General features: G+C 34.2%; 2 protein-coding genes across 2 annotated transcripts in view; one reads left to right on the forward strand and one right to left on the reverse strand.

Annotated features, from left to right (window-relative positions):
* trpc7a (transient receptor potential cation channel, subfamily C, member 7a) overlaps positions 1-8583 on the reverse strand; it is a 14869-nt gene extending 6286 nt beyond the window's left edge. The window contains exons 1-2 of the mRNA XM_016473078.1: positions 8135-8583; positions 352-1114 (exon numbers count right to left, since the gene is read on the reverse strand). Of these exons, the coding sequence (XP_016328564.1) occupies positions 352-1114; positions 8135-8538 (1167 nt within the window). The 5' untranslated portion in view covers positions 8539-8583. The remainder of the gene's footprint in view (positions 1-351; positions 1115-8134) is intronic.
* Positions 8584-14432: 5849 nt separating this feature from the next.
* avd (avidin) lies at positions 14433-17534 on the forward strand. The gene is made up of 4 exons (XM_016473077.1): positions 14433-14569; positions 14664-14874; positions 17160-17280; positions 17362-17534. Exons 1-4 carry the CDS (start codon positions 14480-14482, stop codon positions 17390-17392), a joined length of 453 nt encoding a protein of 150 aa, XP_016328563.1. The 5' UTR covers positions 14433-14479; the 3' UTR covers positions 17393-17534.
* Positions 17535-18433: the final 899 nt, after the last annotated feature.

Consider the following 18433-nt stretch of genomic DNA (forward strand, 5'->3'; position numbering starts at 1 on the left):
ACACACACACACACACACACACACACACACACACACACACAAAATATCTTGAAGAATGTCAGTAGCAAAAAAATCTTTTATGTCCCACACAAGAAAGAAAGTAATACAGGTTTGGAACAACATGAATGTGAATAAATGATAACAGAATGATAAATGATAACAGAATTTTAATTTTTGGGTGAACTATCCCTTTAACATTTTTCTCAAAATGGGTCTGTATACATGAAATATACAGATATATACTGTCTTTTTTTATTTCAACACAACACAAACTCCTAATGTAGCCTGTGAATTTGGGCCTTTGATTTTGAGTGACACCTCTAGATATAGCGATTCTGTGTACCTCCTCACCTTAAATTCAGTCTCGATGTTGGCGAGTTGTGCCAGCTCATTGCTGAGCTCCAGCGCTGTGAGCACAGGGTCTTCACTAGACAGTGACAGATAGGCAGCGCTGGCGAGGCCTTTATAGGCGTTCATCCTCGATCGTGAATGGCTGAAAGAATCCTGCTTCTGTTTCTCCGCACACTCGCCGCACTTGCAGAAATAGTCGTGGGGTTTCTCAATGCGAGCCCCCTTGAGTAACAAAATGTGCACGATCTCGTACTCCTTGCAGTGGGCCGCCAGAATCATAGGTGTGATGTCCTGGGAAAAGCGAGTCCCGTCTTCATCGTACGCGTAGAAGTCGTCATCTCGTAGCTGTTGCTCCAGGGGACTCAGAGTCAGACGGAGACCACCTTCGAATGCCGGATGGGCCAGGATGGCCTCCACTATCCGCACATAGCCTTTGCTGATGGCTAACAGCAGGGCATCACCCACTCGCGCCAGCCCTTCTTTCTTCAGCAACAGTTCTGTGACCTCCAAGTGCTCGTTCCCTACAGCGAGCTGCAATGCATTCTGACCCATATAGTCCACACAGTTTACCTTCAGAGTCTTGGACTCATCAAGCATCTTACGGACCACAGGGATGTTTCCGTACTCTGCGGCATCTAGGAAACGCTCCTCCTCTTCGGTCAGACTGGTGCCTCTCTCGCTGAACATGTATGCGGGGCCGCGGACGGCCTGCCTGCGGCACTTCTCTCTCAGGGTGGTGTGTCTGCGCTGAATGGCCTCAAAGCTGCAAAACCCAGAGAATGAAGATGCATTGCTGATATATACACTCAGATTTTTAGATAGGTGACAGTGAAGACATTTATAATGTTATAAAATATAAAATATATAGTTCACATTCATTCTTTTAAACCTTCTATTCATCGGGGAATCCTGAAAAAAATCACTGTCTCCACAAAAATATTAAGCAGCTCAACTGTTTCAACACTTAACTTTGTTTCTTGAGCACCAATTCAGCATATTATGATTTCTGAAGGATCATGTGACACTGAAGACTGGAGTAATGATGCTGAAAATTCTGCTTTTCTATCACAAGAATATATTACATTTTAAAATATATTAAAAATAGAAAACAGTTGTTATAAATTGTAATAATATTTTACAATATTACTGTTTTTACTTAATAATTAATGCCGACCTCATTAAAGGGCAGTGTATGATTTGGTTAAACTAGAAACCTGAAATCATTGAGAGAAATTAATCTATGATACATATTAATTTAGAAGCACATCTGCTGGTGTTGGCTGGGTAGATGTTGTAACCATACTAGGTGGCTAAAAAACATATTTCTCTACTGACAGACAATTAAAATTATAAATATGTGGCTAATATTTAAAGTTATGGGGAGGGAATGATAAATGATAAATAAGAGTGTTCATTATAAAGAAAAGGACAAATCTTTTAAAAAATCTAGTTTAAAACACACATGCCATGTTCATAGAAATATTAAAAAATATACAATGACTAAAATGTCATGTGGTCTAAAAATAACCATTTTTGCTCTCATGTTCAATATTTGTATTTTAAAATATATTTTAATTCATAAAATAATAAACCTTTGACATTATACAAGCTGAACTATCATTGCCTTTTAAAAAACTAATTTTACATTTTATTTTTTAAAGTTTTATGATTTTTAAGAGACCTTGACACACAGTCAAGAGGGTCTGCAGGGACTATAATTTATTCTCTATGATAAAAAATTCCTGTATTGTGTGTATGTTTACATGTTGGTTGGAACACAGGACTTTTTTGATTTTGCAGTCAAAAGGTGTTGACAGCAATTTAGTTAAGAAATAGTAATACAACTTTATTCAAACCTAATTAATAAGGTTTATTTAACCTTTTTTTCCTTCATTATGAAAATAGGACCCAGACATTTCTGACTTTAAGCCCCTGAAAAAATATTAAGATTAATTAAAATACTGAAATTAAACACATGCCCAACATAGATATACATTCAAGTTATTGTATGCACTGAATTGCATTTTAATGTATTTTTGAATAAATTAGTTTTTAAGACAACAATTAGTCACATGATCCACCCATAGTAGATAATAGCTTTCTTCAGCTTTTACAGACCTTCAATTAACCAAACACTGCATGACTTTACAGTACAGTACAAGACCATAAATTACAGCGGTGGTCAATGAGATCAATGCAGATGGACTTCTAATTACATGCATCCTTTACTAGAGCTTCATCTCATTACAGAAACCACCTCTAAGAACAGATGTTCCTAACATCATATAGTGTGATCTTCACCTCAGGACTTCATTCATTTACTTTATTGAATTAACCGGAGCTGCTTTGTAGTGTCAATTTCCCTTGAACTTAAAAAGGCTTCAAAGACGCTGAACTAGTTAAATTGTAAACCAGTTATATTCAAACAAAAGCCAGGTAGACAGCAACGGATGAAATTTAATTTTATTCCATTTTGCAAGAGCCTCAGTGCAAATTGTACTGCGTAACGGATCACAATCGTGAGTGTCACTTGGAATAAAACTCATTCCTTGCTTCGCAACATGCTAAATCAAACATTGTGATTCTGTAGTGTGCAAATGGCATTTTCTTCCATCTCTAAATCTTTACTGATCAGTTTTTGCAGAGCACAGGGGACAAGAATCATAAGCTTGCAAATGTATCTGTCAATAGCCCTGAAATTAAACGAGATTGAAATAAACAGGCTAAATAATTTATGTTTCAATATGGTCTGTGTGAACTTTGTCAATCTAATAACCACAATGTTCATTCATGAGAAGACCAAGGAAATTTTACTGCTCTTTCACAACTCAGGAGACTTAATGGAGTTTGTCTCAGATGTTTCTGCTAAATTCCTAAATGAGACAACTGTTGACATGAAGTAAAAGTATGAAATTATATGTTTACCTTACATCAGATGATCTGGTCTTGGTGGAATTTTGTGAAATATACTGTTCAAAGTTTGTGGTGTGTAAAAATGTAATGTTTTTTGAAAGAACTTTCTTCACCAAGCCTGCACTGGATCAAAAATAATACTTTGAAATGTATTCCTGTGATAACAAAACTGAATTTTCCAGTCTTCAGTGTCACATGATCTTTCAGAAATCATTCTGATATACCGATTTGTTGCTCATGAAACATTTCTTATCATTTTTGATGTTGAAAAAAGTTGTGCTGCTTAATAATTTTGTGGAAACTGTGACACTTTTTTTCAGGATTCTTTGATGAATAGAAAGTTCAAATGAACAACATTGAAATGAAAACATTAAACAACTTCTGTAACATTCTAAATGTCTTTGTTACTTTTGGTTAATATAATGTGCCTTGGCTGAAAAGATTCTTCTGAAACTCACACTTTGCTCTTTTGCTCTCATTACTCAATATTTGCATCTATATTTATATCTAAAACTACATAACCAAGTTTTTTTATATAACGTCTGCTGTTGGGAGGTGATGCAATTTATCACACATCATGCTTCACAATCATCATGCTGACATTTACATCAAGAGTGAACTCATTAACATGCATATGACAGTTAGCCAGAAGCAAAGGTTTATAGTTAAAAACGGTTTAAAATATTACTATTTTTCTTACACACACTTATCATTTTGCTTCAGTGATACATGAACTGGAGCCCAGATGGGCCCAACTGGGGCTTTGAGAGTCCCATCATACACAAAAAAAAATCATTTGTATTCACCTGAAGAAAGAAAGTCACATTCGCCCGGGACATCATGAGGTTGAGTAAAAAATGATATAATTTTCTTTTTGTGATGAACTATGCCTTGAAGTACTCTTTAAATGATTATCAGTATCTCTTTTTGACATTACGTTTCTATAGATTTTAGACTGTTCTTGTTACAGTAAATAACTTAATTTGTTACAAAATAAACTTACAAACTTTCCTTTCCATAAACTTTCCTTACCATAATTTAAATATCTTTTTCAAATAAATTCAAATACAAAACAACTATTAATATCGGACATACATAATATTATTAGGCCTATAGGCCTATATTTAAAATAAAATGTCTATTTTAATATATTTTCAAATGTAATTTATGATGGAAAATGTAATTTTCAGCAATCATTACTCCAAGCTTCAGTGTCACATGATCCTTCAAAAAGGGAAAAAAAAAAACAAACAAAAAAAAAAAACTATTATTAATAAACAAACTTTATTACTCATTTTCATTTATGGCTGCATTTCGAGTTTTTATTTCCTATGCTGAGTGACTGAGGTAAAGCTAATCTATGAGCACAAAAAGAGGCCTTTAAAAAAGACTGGAGTAATGATGCTGAAAATTCTGCTTTTCTATCACAAGAATATATTACATTTTAAAATATATTAAAAATAGAAAACAGTTGTTATAAATTGTAATAATATTTTACAATATTACTGTTTTTACTTAATAATTAATGCCGACCTCATTAAAGGGCAGTGTATGATTTGGTTAAACTAGAAACCTGAAATCATTGAGAGAAATTAATCTATGATACATATTAATTTAGAAGCACATCTGCTGGTGTTGGCTGGGTAGATGTTGTAACCATACTAGGTGGCTAAAAAACATATTTCTCTACTGACAGACAATTAAAATTATAAATATGTGGCTAATATTTAAAGTTATGGGGAGGGAATGATAAATGATAAATAAGAGTGTTCATTATAAAGAAAAGGACAAATCTTTTAAAAAATCTAGTTTAAAACACACATGCCATGTTCATAGAAATATTAAAAAATATACAATGACTAAAATGTCATGTGGTCTAAAAATAACCATTTTTGCTCTCATGTTCAATATTTGTATTTTAAAATATATTTTAATTCATAAAATAATAAACCTTTGACATTATACAAGCTGAACTATCATTGCCTTTTAAAAAACTAATTTTACATTTTATTTTTTAAAGTTTTATGATTTTTAAGAGACCTTGACACACAGTCAAGAGGGTCTGCAGGGACTATAATTTATTCTCTATGATAAAAAATTCCTGTATTGTGTGTATGTTTACATGTTGGTTGGAACACAGGACTTTTTTGATTTTGCAGTCAAAAGGTGTTGACAGCAATTTAGTTAAGAAATAGTAATACAACTTTATTCAAACCTAATTAATAAGGTTTATTTAACCTTTTTTTCCTTCATTATGAAAATAGGACCCAGACATTTCTGACTTTAAGCCCCTGAAAAAATATTAAGATTAATTAAAATACTGAAATTAAACACATGCCCAACATAGATATACATTCAAGTTATTGTATGCACTGAATTGCATTTTAATGTATTTTTGAATAAATTAGTTTTTAAGACAACAATTAGTCACATGATCCACCCATAGTAGATAATAGCTTTCTTCAGCTTTTACAGACCTTCAATTAACCAAACACTGCATGACTTTACAGTACAGTACAAGACCATAAATTACAGCGGTGGTCAATGAGATCAATGCAGATGGACTTCTAATTACATGCATCCTTTACTAGAGCTTCATCTCATTACAGAAACCACCTCTAAGAACAGATGTTCCTAACATCATATAGTGTGATCTTCACCTCAGGACTTCATTCATTTACTTTATTGAATTAACCGGAGCTGCTTTGTAGTGTCAATTTCCCTTGAACTTAAAAAGGCTTCAAAGACGCTGAACTAGTTAAATTGTAAACCAGTTATATTCAAACAAAAGCCAGGTAGACAGCAACGGATGAAATTTAATTTTATTCCATTTTGCAAGAGCCTCAGTGCAAATTGTACTGCGTAACGGATCACAATTGTGAGTGTCACTTGGAATAAAACTCATTCCTTGCTTCGCAACATGCTAAATCAAACATTGTGATTCTGTAGTGTGCAAATGGCATTTTCTTCCATCTCTAAATCTTTACTGATCAGTTTTTGCAGAGCACAGGGGACAAGAATCATAAGCTTGCAAATGTATCTGTCAATAGCCCTGAAATTAAACGAGATTGAAATAAACAGGCTAAATAATTTATGTTTCAATATGGTCTGTGTGAACTTTGTCAATCTAATAACCACAATGTTCATTCATGAGAAGACCAAGGAAATTTTACTGCTCTTTCACAACTCAGGAGACTTAATGGAGTTTGTCTCAGATGTTTCTGCTAAATTCCTAAATGAGACAACTGTTGACATGAAGTAAAAGTATGAAATTATATGTTTACCTTACATCAGATGATCTGGTCTTGGTGGAATTTTGTGAAATATACTGTTCAAAGTTTGTGGTGTGTAAAAATGTAATGTTTTTTGAAAGAACTTTCTTCACCAAGCCTGCACTGGATCAAAAATAATACTTTGAAATGTATTCCTGTGATAACAAAACTGAATTTTCCAGTCTTCAGTGTCACATGATCTTTCAGAAATCATTCTGATATACCGATTTGTTGCTCATGAAACATTTCTTATCATTTTTGATGTTGAAAAAAGTTGTGCTGCTTAATAATTTTGTGGAAACTGTGACACTTTTTTTCAGGATTCTTTGATGAATAGAAAGTTCAAATGAACAACATTGAAATGAAAACATTAAACAACTTCTGTAACATTCTAAATGTCTTTGTTACTTTTGGTTAATATAATGTGCCTTGGCTGAAAAGATTCTTCTGAAACTCACACTTTGCTCTTTTGCTCTCATTACTCAATATTTGCATCTATATTTATATCTAAAACTACATAACCAAGTTTTTTTATATAACGTCTGCTGTTGGGAGGTGATGCAATTTATCACACATCATGCTTCACAATCATCATGCTGACATTTACATCAAGAGTGAACTCATTAACATGCATATGACAGTTAGCCAGAAGCAAAGGTTTATAGTTAAAAACGGTTTAAAATATTACTATTTTTCTTACACACACTTATCATTTTGCTTCAGTGATACATGAACTGGAGCCCAGATGGGCCCAACTGGGGCTTTGAGAGTCCCATCATACACAAAAAAAAATCATTTGTATTCACCTGAAGAAAGAAAGTCACATTCGCCCGGGACATCATGAGGTTGAGTAAAAAATGATATAATTTTCTTTTTGTGATGAACTATGCCTTGAAGTACTCTTTAAATGATTATCAGTATCTCTTTTTGACATTACGTTTCTATAGATTTTAGACTGTTCTTGTTACAGTAAATAACTTAATTTGTTACAAAATAAACTTACAAACTTTCCTTTCCATAAACTTTCCTTACCATAATTTAAATATCTTTTTCAAATAAATTCAAATACAAAACAACTATTAATATCGGACATACATAATATTATTAGGCCTATAGGCCTATATTTAAAATAAAATGTCTATTTTAATATATTTTCAAATGTAATTTATGATGGAAAATGTAATTTTCAGCAATCATTACTCCAAGCTTCAGTGTCACATGATCCTTCAAAAAGGGAAAAAAAAAAACAAACAAAAAAAAAAAACTATTATTAATAAACAAACTTTATTACTCATTTTCATTTATGGCTGCATTTCGAGTTTTTATTTCCTATGCTGAGTGACTGAGGTAAAGCTAATCTATGAGCACAAAAAGAGGCCTTTAAAAAAGATAATAAATAAATAATAAATTGATACATTTAGGCTTCTGCAAAATCACCTGAAACGCATGCCAACTTAGTCCAAACGCAGTTCGATTATATGAAAAACAATCCTGTGAATGTAGTCATTTTCAAATCAACTTTTTAATGTTACCCGTCACAGTCTTAATACGTGTTGTTGTAGTTGTTGGGTTTTTGTTTTGTTTTGTTTTTTACTTACGAATAATGTGAATTGCTCTCGTGAGGATGCCAGTGATGGTGCACGTGATAGTCCAGGTCATCATCGCTGTCGAATAACCTGTGCGCGTGATGGCCAAACTCATGTCTGGATCCCTCAACTTGATGGAGATCTGCCAACTCTGTCTTGGTGGGGTCGTTTTCTATAAGAGTACCAGGCAGAGTCATACACCTGTTTAACATAGGTCTGTCGGGGTGACAGCAGGCGTTTCTGTCGCTGTAGGTAAACTCTTCTCCGCGAGTGTCGGGTGCGCCTCGCTCGGTCTCCGCTGCGGCGATAGCAGCATCTCCCGCCGAGAGCGCGAGCGGGATGGTGCAGAGAGCGGCGTGAGACATGATGAACTGCTCTTTGGCATGCATATCGCGGTCATCTCTCTCATTCGGCATTTTGAGAACAAAGAAGCTCCAGGTCAGTGAGAGATTCGGTCAACATCATGGTCTGCAACAAGTGTGACAGTCAGTTTGTAAAACACACACTTTTTCTTCTGGTTCTCCCTCCCCATCCCGGACCCTTCAGATTAACACCTCCCCCACCAGTGTTGTGAAGAGTTCACAAAGTAGGCTACACATTGCAAAAAATATTACAGTATTTCTGCCTTGTTGTCCATTAAAAGTATCTAAACATCATTAAAGCAATGTCAATTAAATTCTAAATTACAATTAAGATACATTAATTAAAATCGCAAAGATTACATGAGAATGCATTTTTTTTTTTCAGAAAACAGTGAATAAATTAAAATCTAAATAAATAAACAGTAAGAACTTTCTTCTTGTCAAGAACCATTTTTCATTTGTATAGGGTTCTTGAGTTGAGCTATATGTTTTCTTTGGAGATTAAAAAAGTTCTTCAAGTTCTTGGTGTTACATTATAGGTTCTTCAGATTATTATCCCAGCAAACAGTGACTGTGTTGGTACACCACTGGCAAACCGATCAACGGTCTGGTGTTTATAGTGCTTACATGACATCTTGATCATATATACTTATATACAGTATATGAATAGAAGGGGGCAAAGCTCCGAACCCTGGGGTAGACCTTGAGACAGAGGGGCCATGGAGGAAGTACAAATACAAACTGCTGTCAGTTTGTCAGACATGACCTTTGCCAGGATGGACAGTGCCAGTGATGATGGAGGATTCAAGATAGAAGAATTGTATGGTTGAGATACTTAAAACAAGATAATTTTACTTAAAAAAGCAAAATTGCGGAGAATTACAGAGAAAATATTTATTTTTTAATAAAAAAGAGAAGATACACATTCTAATGAAAAAAAATGTTTTATAGAATATTTGTTTTATATTTGAATTGGTTAATTTGAAAGTAGACATTTCTCTCCATTGATATTGTTTCATGTCTGTAATGCAAAGATATACACAGAGTTTCGGAGTTTAGCGCTCAAGTTCACAGAGACGGCAGAAAGCGCATCCTGTTTGCTTTCATTATTTTACAAAAGCGTAATGTTTTGTTGTTATTGTGAGTGCACATAAATAAACATAGTCTTTACAGATTCGAAAGATGTATTACTCTTATCTGTATGGCCAGAAATTACGGAGTATTTTAAGAGCAAGTGACTGCACCGGCGCCTTCATCTGTCCTGCAGTGAGCGCGCTTCTACACTCCGCGCAGACACTTGAATATAGCACACATTTTTCTAGGTTAGCCTGGCATTAGATTGAGCGGCCATGTAAAGTTGCTAATACTTACATTCAGATGATAAGCAATATTTGAGGTCGATGAATGATAGGCGAGCGTTTGGATGTCCTGCCCGATGCACTGTATTACTAGACCAGCCATTAACGATCTGTCCGGGCTGCGTGACTTCGCCTGTGGATTTTTTTTTTTTCTGCGACTAAGTGACTAAAAAAAAATTGGTCGACCAAGCCTTTTCTGGTCGTCGACTATTAGGGGACAGCCCTAATAATAGTACATTACAGACATTTTGTTTATGGGATAGAATTAACAAAAGAAAATGTTTTATTTTACGACTGTTTTGAATTAGGTGTTTGATACTAACATCACTGCTAGAGAGAGAACAAGAATTTGGATAATTGGACCTTCACGTGCTTTGAGATATACAGTACTGTGTGACAATAAGCCCCGGTCTCTCCTACAGTGTTTCATTAAAATGCAATTCCAGAACATGGTACATTTGAACATCAGCATCAAACCACAAATGCACAGTTTGAGATTTGAAACCCCTCCATGCTAAATGTAAAGCAGCTGTTGGATGTACTGCAGCAGATCACCTTTTGAGGTGCTTTGAAGCTCATCAAAGGCTTCATGCAAGGAGATCTTTCTCTGAGGTCTGGCCCAACTCATCTCGTCTCATATGACTCGCAAACTTAATTGTGTTATGTCAGAGATTAGAATTCAAAGTAACTGTGAGATGAAGCCAACTGATGCAATGCAAAGAAACGAAAGCAATCTTCATGTACAACCCAAAGACTCCAAATACTACATCCCATCAAATCATGCATTAACTGCAAATAATCTCAGTCCAGACTTGATCGATATTGTGTAATGAATAGCCGAGTTTGTCAATGTCTTTCCCCACAGGTACAATGTGCTGCTCAGACAGTATCTCTAGAAGATTATTCTGCCTTTGGGGAAATAGAGGTGTCAATCAGAGAAGAAATGTTCCAGTAGGATCTCATGCAGCAGATGTTGGGATAGGAGTGTGGGTGAGATGAAGGAAGGTTATGAGAGGACATTTACAGGATTTTCCCCACTGTTTTGGTTGAGTGAATGACAAACAGTGAGAAAGAAAGACATAAAGAGTGTTTTAGAACAACCAGCACTGTAATCTTGTCACTGATAGATTTATTGCTGTCAGTTCTTCCCACACACAACTGGATTTAAACAGAGTTCAGCTGGGGACATTTTCTGATCCCAGGATGAAAAAGAAATAATTGTATTTTTTAATAGTTATATGTTAAAATATATATTTAATAGCTTTAAAGTGCACTGTAAAATCCAATAGTTTACCTTACTTAGATTTAGTTAGTTATCTTTACTTAGTTGTTATACTTACTAGGTTTTATTAAGTTACAGCTACTTTCAAGGCAAATAAACAATAGTATGTTCCTGCACCTGCACAACCGGAGGCTGCAGTTTCATAAATTGATGTTGATTTTCCTAAAATGTTTTTTTTTTTTTTTTACTCACTATTATAGTGATTAGCGTTCTCTTTGGTTGGGCACTTTGAACTTGCTTTACATTACTATAATTTACTTCCTGTTAATGCAGTAATGCATTATGAAGTCAGAGTTATTTGATTTCAAACGAAGGAAAATCGTGTGTGGTAACATGCTAAAGTCACACACAGATTTAAACATTCAGCACGTGAATCACAACAATGGAAACAATTCAATTTCATTTATTTTCATTACTTGTAACAATAACTATTTTATTTGCTCTTTTTGTTGTGCTACTACTGACACAAGACAGCAAATAAAATTGCCAAATAAAATCAACAACTGTAAAACAAAGCAACTGCATAATTTATTCTGCCGCAATGCACTCTGTTGTTATTATTATTATTATGTATTCAGCATTCATGCATTAAATTACATTAGATGACAGAGAAAAGATGTATTAAGCAGATGCTACACTTTTGATCTTTCTATTCATCAAAGAATCCTGGAAAATGTTTTCAAAAATGTTTTCATGTTTTCAAAATAAATAAATAAAATAAAAGAATTAAGCACCACAACTGTTTTCAACGTTGATAATAATAATAATAATAATAATAATAATAATAATAATAATAATTTCAATCCATTTTTGATTTTCCATTCAGATTCTTTAAATATTTTCCACTGACCTAAAGATTTTGCCCAGTAAAAAAAAAAAAATCTATATACACATTTTTCCTTTCCTGTGTACTTTGGAGTTTGTTATTAAACTAGCAATTGTGTCCAATGGGACAGGGATTACTGATGCAACCATCACCCAAGCGACTCAATAATCCTTTCAGAGAAGAAAGAGAGCAAAGGTACAAAGATACACACACCTGTTCTTCCAAAACACGAGTGACAGAAAAAAACAAAAAAATCAGGCCACTCCAGGCACAAGCTGCAACTTCTATTAATATTTACACATCAATCTTCAGCTCTCTAGCCTCCCAAAAACTTGTACATATTTATATATGCAGGAAAGCAGGTATTTTTATGCAGCAATATCACGTTTAAAAATAAATAAAACATACCAGAGGACCACTGCTGTTACTCACATGTGATTTCATCTATACAAACTCTGGCCTATCCAAATACACAGAAGCGTGTAGCAGTTCCCTGAAAAATGGAAAAAAGAAAAAAGTGAAATAAAAAGCTTTAGTGTCTCTGAACAAATATAATGAGCACATAACATAATGCTCTCTGAAATGCCACATGAGTGTTGCTTCCTCTCTGCAGCTGTTGAGTGAAAAACCATTAATGGCACACAAGGCCGTGCAGCAGCCTGGAGTAACCTGTCATTTCACACAATGTTTACTTGCTGAGTCATAAGAGGAAGATTTTCTCCAACAGCTGAAGCATATACTTTCAAATCAGCTGAGGCATGCTCACATAAAATACCAGATGTACTGGGAATAAAAAAATGGCATTGGAAGATAATTATTACAGACTTTGGGAGCATTCATTCTTATTGTATGCCACCTGCATTTTTGCATTTACAATTCAGATTTTTTGTTAACTGTGTTACTGTTTCAAATTAGCTGAAGCCTAAAATTGGCTGTTTAATGGCAGGTTCCATTGTGACAACTTACCCCACATAGTGTGATAAAGTCACACACTGCTTTTCATAAGTTTGGCGCCAGTAAAATATTGAATGTTTTTGAAAGAAGTCTCTTATTCTCACCAAGGCTGCATTTATTTGATCAAAAATACAGTAACACAGCAATCTTGTGAAATATTATTACAATTTAAAAGAACTGTTTTCTTTTTTTTAAATATAATTTATAATATGATTTATTCCTGTGATGCAAAGCAGAATTTTCAGCATCAGTCTTCAGTGTCACATGATCCTTCAGAAATCATTCTAATATGCTGATTTGCTGCTCAAGACACTTAAAAAAAAAAAGAAGAAGTTTTATACATTTTCTTTCATTAGGATTCTTTGATTAATACACATTTCAAATGAACAGCAGTTATTTGAAATATAATTTTTTTGCAACATTATAAATGGTGGCATTACCACTTTTGAATAATTTAATGCAGCCTTTCTAAATAAATGTATTAATTTCCTTAAAAAAACAACAACTTACTGACCCCGAACTTTTGAACAGTAGGCCTATATTCCACGATCTGTTGAGAAATAAGGGTGGAAATGTTAAATATTTTTAAAGACTTATACTATATGTAATCATCTAGAAATTTGTTACAGATATGTAACCATATACAAAATGACTTTCAAAAAAAAACAAAAAAACATACAATGAGAGATATTTGCTGGCGTAAAAAGCGTAAAAACTAACCCCGACTGTTGGATAATCAGTTAACAAATCATCATACAACACGCAGTCATTTTATATTGTCTAAGCCAGTGTTTCCCAACCTTTTTTTAGTCGCGGCACCCTTTGGAAATTGTAACAAATTTGTGGCACCCTACAAAATTAATTTTGTCACAATATTTGAATTTCTAACTTCGATATGATACTTTGAAAAGTATAGATATTCGGTACAGCAGGGAAGAACTGCAGAATATAATGTCATACAGATATTTTTAATATTATAAAAAAAATGTGTCCATCAATGGTGGCAATCGGTAGGCTAATTTCTAATGAAGAGACCAATTTATATGACAGATTTTAATGTAGGCTTTTATTCATATGTAAACATTGTGAGATAGCTAGTTATAATGGTAATTAAACAAAGTGTTGCTCACTCAGTGTATTTTTGATTTTACAGCTGGGTAATTTTGTTGCAGTAGCACACGCCATCTTGAGCGGTGAACTAATGTGCGGCAGCCGGCATTTCAGTGCATCTCTAATTATTGGCTACATCAGAAATTGATATTATATAATAGCTGCTTTTTTGAACATTTTAGCAATTTAAAAATATTAAAAAAGGATTTTTTTGCTCTCGACAGAAGGCACCCCGGTTGGGAAACACTGGTCTAAGCTTATTAAATATGTATATTTTGAGTCAACACTGCCTCCCTCTGGTCATTCTAAGTAGTAGTTTCCAATAAGGGAAAAAGAAAAAGGCAACCCTAATTTAAATACGACCAATAATAGGATTACCTGCATATGCAAATTAATTAACTAGATTACTTTAGGCAGGGTGAAGCGTGAAACATGACCCACTGTGTCCCACAGTTTTGAACCAAGATGAGCTCATTAATGTGGTATTCGGTTTTTGTGACTTTGATCACCTCTCGAACGGTGTCTGCAAACGAGTCTTCAACGCTGGATATGAAGGTATTTGACTTTTAAGCGTAGAGAAATTACGAATCCATATCCTGATTTTGTCATGCATGCTAGCCTAATTAAAATAATCGTTTGATCACCGAAGGTCAGTTCTTGTAATATTACGGGCGTTTGGAGCAATGAGCTGGGCTCCACGCTCCGTGTGAAAGCAGAGGGTTCAGAGGTCAGAGGTGTGTATCAGACCGCAGTGGAGAGCACGCGCGGCGCCGCCGGTTTACACCGCACTGCACAGATCATCGGGGTAGTTGGTAACGGGACTCAACCTGCCGTTTCATTCTCCGTGCTGTGGGAGAAAGGTAAAGTGTGCTTAACCAGAGACATGCTACAACCATACTAGACCGTCATAACGTGTCAAACACGGTAACGTTACCAGACTGTTTGATCAAACGTTTGAACAATAGCCTACTTCCCTAGTTAGGGAGAACCTGTGAATGTAACACTGTAACTGTTATTTTAGCTCTGTATGCCTCAGACTTTAGTATAGCCTACTATTCCCATATATCTGCGACGAATTAATAGTTTGGTAATTTAGAATTTATCCCAGTACTGTTTAAATAAATCAGTCATTCTTGAGGAGTGGGGCAAAACAGGGTGCAAAATTGAAAAAATAAAACCTTGTACTCCGACAAATGAAACTATATTTATGTATCTTATATGTACTAAGCTACTGAGCTATGCTTTGATACAACCTCCCAACTTTTCTCTTTTTTTTATTTAACAAAATGTGCTTTTTTTTTTTTAGCTTGGACTGTGTAATATAATTTCAGCTTTATCTTTAACAGCATTCAGGATGTTTTTTAACATTTCAAAACACATTCTCGTGTTAGCAGACAGATTACACTTTCACATGTGACCAATAATTCCACAACAAATATAAAATATCATAATGAAATATTATCAAAATATTCAACTGATGGAGGTGATAGAACTGACGGCATTGACACATCTGACGGAGGTGACGAAAACCTGAATTTGTAGTCATTTTAACTATCAAATACATTGAATCAGTCAATTACTGTATTAAAACAAACAGTGAGTATGTTATTGTTTATAAAGCTTTTATTCAAGAGTCACATTTAAGTATTTTGATATATCATTGGAACACAAGATCTTATGGTGGTGATTTTAGACGTAGTGAGAGGACATTTAAGAAACCTAGATTTGGTATAATAATGAGAATTAAATTGAAGGTGATAATTGTTAAATACATCCTATTTTTAATCCCTCATGACATTTAAAATTGAAAATATTTTTATTTTTAAACCTAATAGCAGTTACCCTTGCTAGACCTGTTTTGTCCCATGTCTCAAGAATGACTGACATACAAAGAGACCCTGGTAATTCTATTTACTTGTTTAATAGCTACATATTTCAGTTGGCAGATGTTGTCACCAATTTTAAGATGGCTAATGTACACCGTAACGTTACAATATGTGATCCAGGACCACAAAACCAGTCATAATTTTTTGAAATTGAGATTTATACATCAATAAGCTTTCCATTGACATGCTGTTAGGATAGGACAATATTGATTGAGCTGAACTATTTGAAAATCTGGAATTTAAGGGTGCAAAAAATCGAAATATTGAGAAAATAGTTGTCCAAAGTTGTCCAAATGAAGTCCTTAGCAATGCATATTACTAATCAAAAGTTAAGTTGAGATTTATGGTAGGAAATTTACAAAATATCTTCATGAAACATGATCTTTACTTAATACCCTAATGATTTTTGGCGAAAAAAATTACGATAATTTTGACAGATACAATGTATTGTTGGCTATTTTTACAAATATACCTGTGCTACTTATGACTGGTTTTGTGGTCCAGGGTCACAAATGTGTACTAAAACATTTTTAACCTGCTTTAGTGTTTACATTTGTTATTTTTAAGTCTGTATACAGCATGAAACTATGCATGTGGAAATGTGCTATTTTTAATGTGGTTTCTCTCATTTTTCACTTGAGTCATTTCTCAGTTGTTAAATAAAAATGCTTAATATGTAAAAAAAAAAAAAAAGATTAATGTTAGTTTTCTCAAATTTGTTTTTAATCAAAATTTGTCAGCACTGATACTGCTTCCTATTAGTTTTTAATTAGTTACAACATCACCGATATGAAAACAAGCCAGCCAGTGGTAAATTAATGGTAATTTTGTTGCATTCGAAATAAGGTAAATTAATAGCGCAAAGTTGTGCACTGTAGCTTTGACACCTGGAGTTTATTTTCTGAAAAATTCAAATGGAAATGCCACCTTTTATAGAATGACTCAATACCAATACCCTTTAGAAAAATGTACCATGGTAACCAAATTGCAAAATTACCTTTTTTTTTTTATTACTAAAGATGTGTGGTTACTTTTGAATGGATGTCAGTGGAGAAAGCTTTTTGACAGCATAATGATGTAGCTACTGCATTTACCAGCAGGGTTTAAACAAGCAACACAGTTTCTCACTTCCTGCTAGTAACTGTGGTAATTTGTCAGAAACTATGGTTACCTTGCAAGCGACCGCTGTTAAGTTCTGTGTTGGCTTTGGTTAGAACACAATGCTATAATGATGTGACAAAATATGTGCATATCTGCAGGTTCATGTTCTGCTTGGCTCGGTCAGTGTTTTATTTTACGTGACGGTGAACAAGTGCTGAAAACGTTCTGGATGTTGCGCAGTGTAGCCGACAACCTGGCAGGTGACTGGGGAAGTACCAGGTAGGCTGTGCTTAAATGCAAGGATATGTTGGAAGTGCCTATTGAATGTTTGTGATTCTATGTCCTCTTTTTGTATTCCAGGTTGGGAGAAGATCTTTTCTTCAAGACTTGAATTTCAAATGAACTCTGTAATAGATTCAATGTCATTTAATTTCCTTAAAGATGTTGATTTTTCAAGGAGCTTGAGCTTGTTGTATTTAAACCTACTGAGACATTTAAAAGCCTTTTATAAAGCCCTCAAGCTTAATAAAAGAGAACAAAAAAGAAACCACTAAATGGTTTGTGACTGTCTTTATGCGGCCAATATTTATTACATTCCAGGCTGACACTACTTGAGCTTTTAATACATCTATATTAAGTATTGCTGGGTGATTTCATTGTTAAACTACTTACTTTTAATGTATTAATTTAGTCATTTAATGTAGCATGCAGAAACAACTATATAAGTAAGCCATTTATATTTTAATTTCCCTAAATGAATAGTTCACCCAAAAATTACAATTTGCCAAAAATGTACTCGCCCTAAGGCCTTCCAAGATGTAGGTGAGCTTTTAGAAATTTAGCATTACATCACTTGCTCCCCACTGGATCCTCTGCAGTGAATGGGTGCCGTCAGAATGAGTCCAAACAGCTGATAGAAACATCACAATAATCCACAAGTAATTAATACGACTCCAGCCCATCAATTAACATCATGTGAAAAGAAAAGCTATGCGTTTCTAAGAAATGCTGCATGTTTGTAAGAAACAAATCCATCATTAAGGCATTTTAATGGTTTACTACTGGTCAAAATACCATAATCCGTAATAATGCTTCCTCCAGTGAAAAAGTCTATCCCCTCTTTTCCTCTAACATCAAAATCCACCAGCATATTTGTTTAGAACTGTTTTGGTCTGTTTTTGCTTGTGCTTGATCTGTGCATATTTCTCTCCTAAATCAGACAAGATTACTTTCACTGGAAAAAAATATTATGGATGGAGGACTCTTATTGAAAGATAAAGATGTCTTGATTTACAAATTTTAAATTAAATTAACTTTACATTAAAAACAAGACGTTGTGGATTGTGGATTATCGTTATGTTTTTATCATCAGTTTGGACTCTCATTCTGATGGCACCCATTCACTGCAGAGGATCCATTGGGGAGCAAGTCT

Source organism: Sinocyclocheilus anshuiensis, unplaced genomic scaffold (genome assembly GCF_001515605.1).
Source record: "Sinocyclocheilus anshuiensis isolate Anshui unplaced genomic scaffold, SAMN03320099.WGS_v1.1 scaffold260, whole genome shotgun sequence".
NCBI lineage: Eukaryota > Metazoa > Chordata > Actinopteri > Cypriniformes > Cyprinidae > Sinocyclocheilus > Sinocyclocheilus anshuiensis.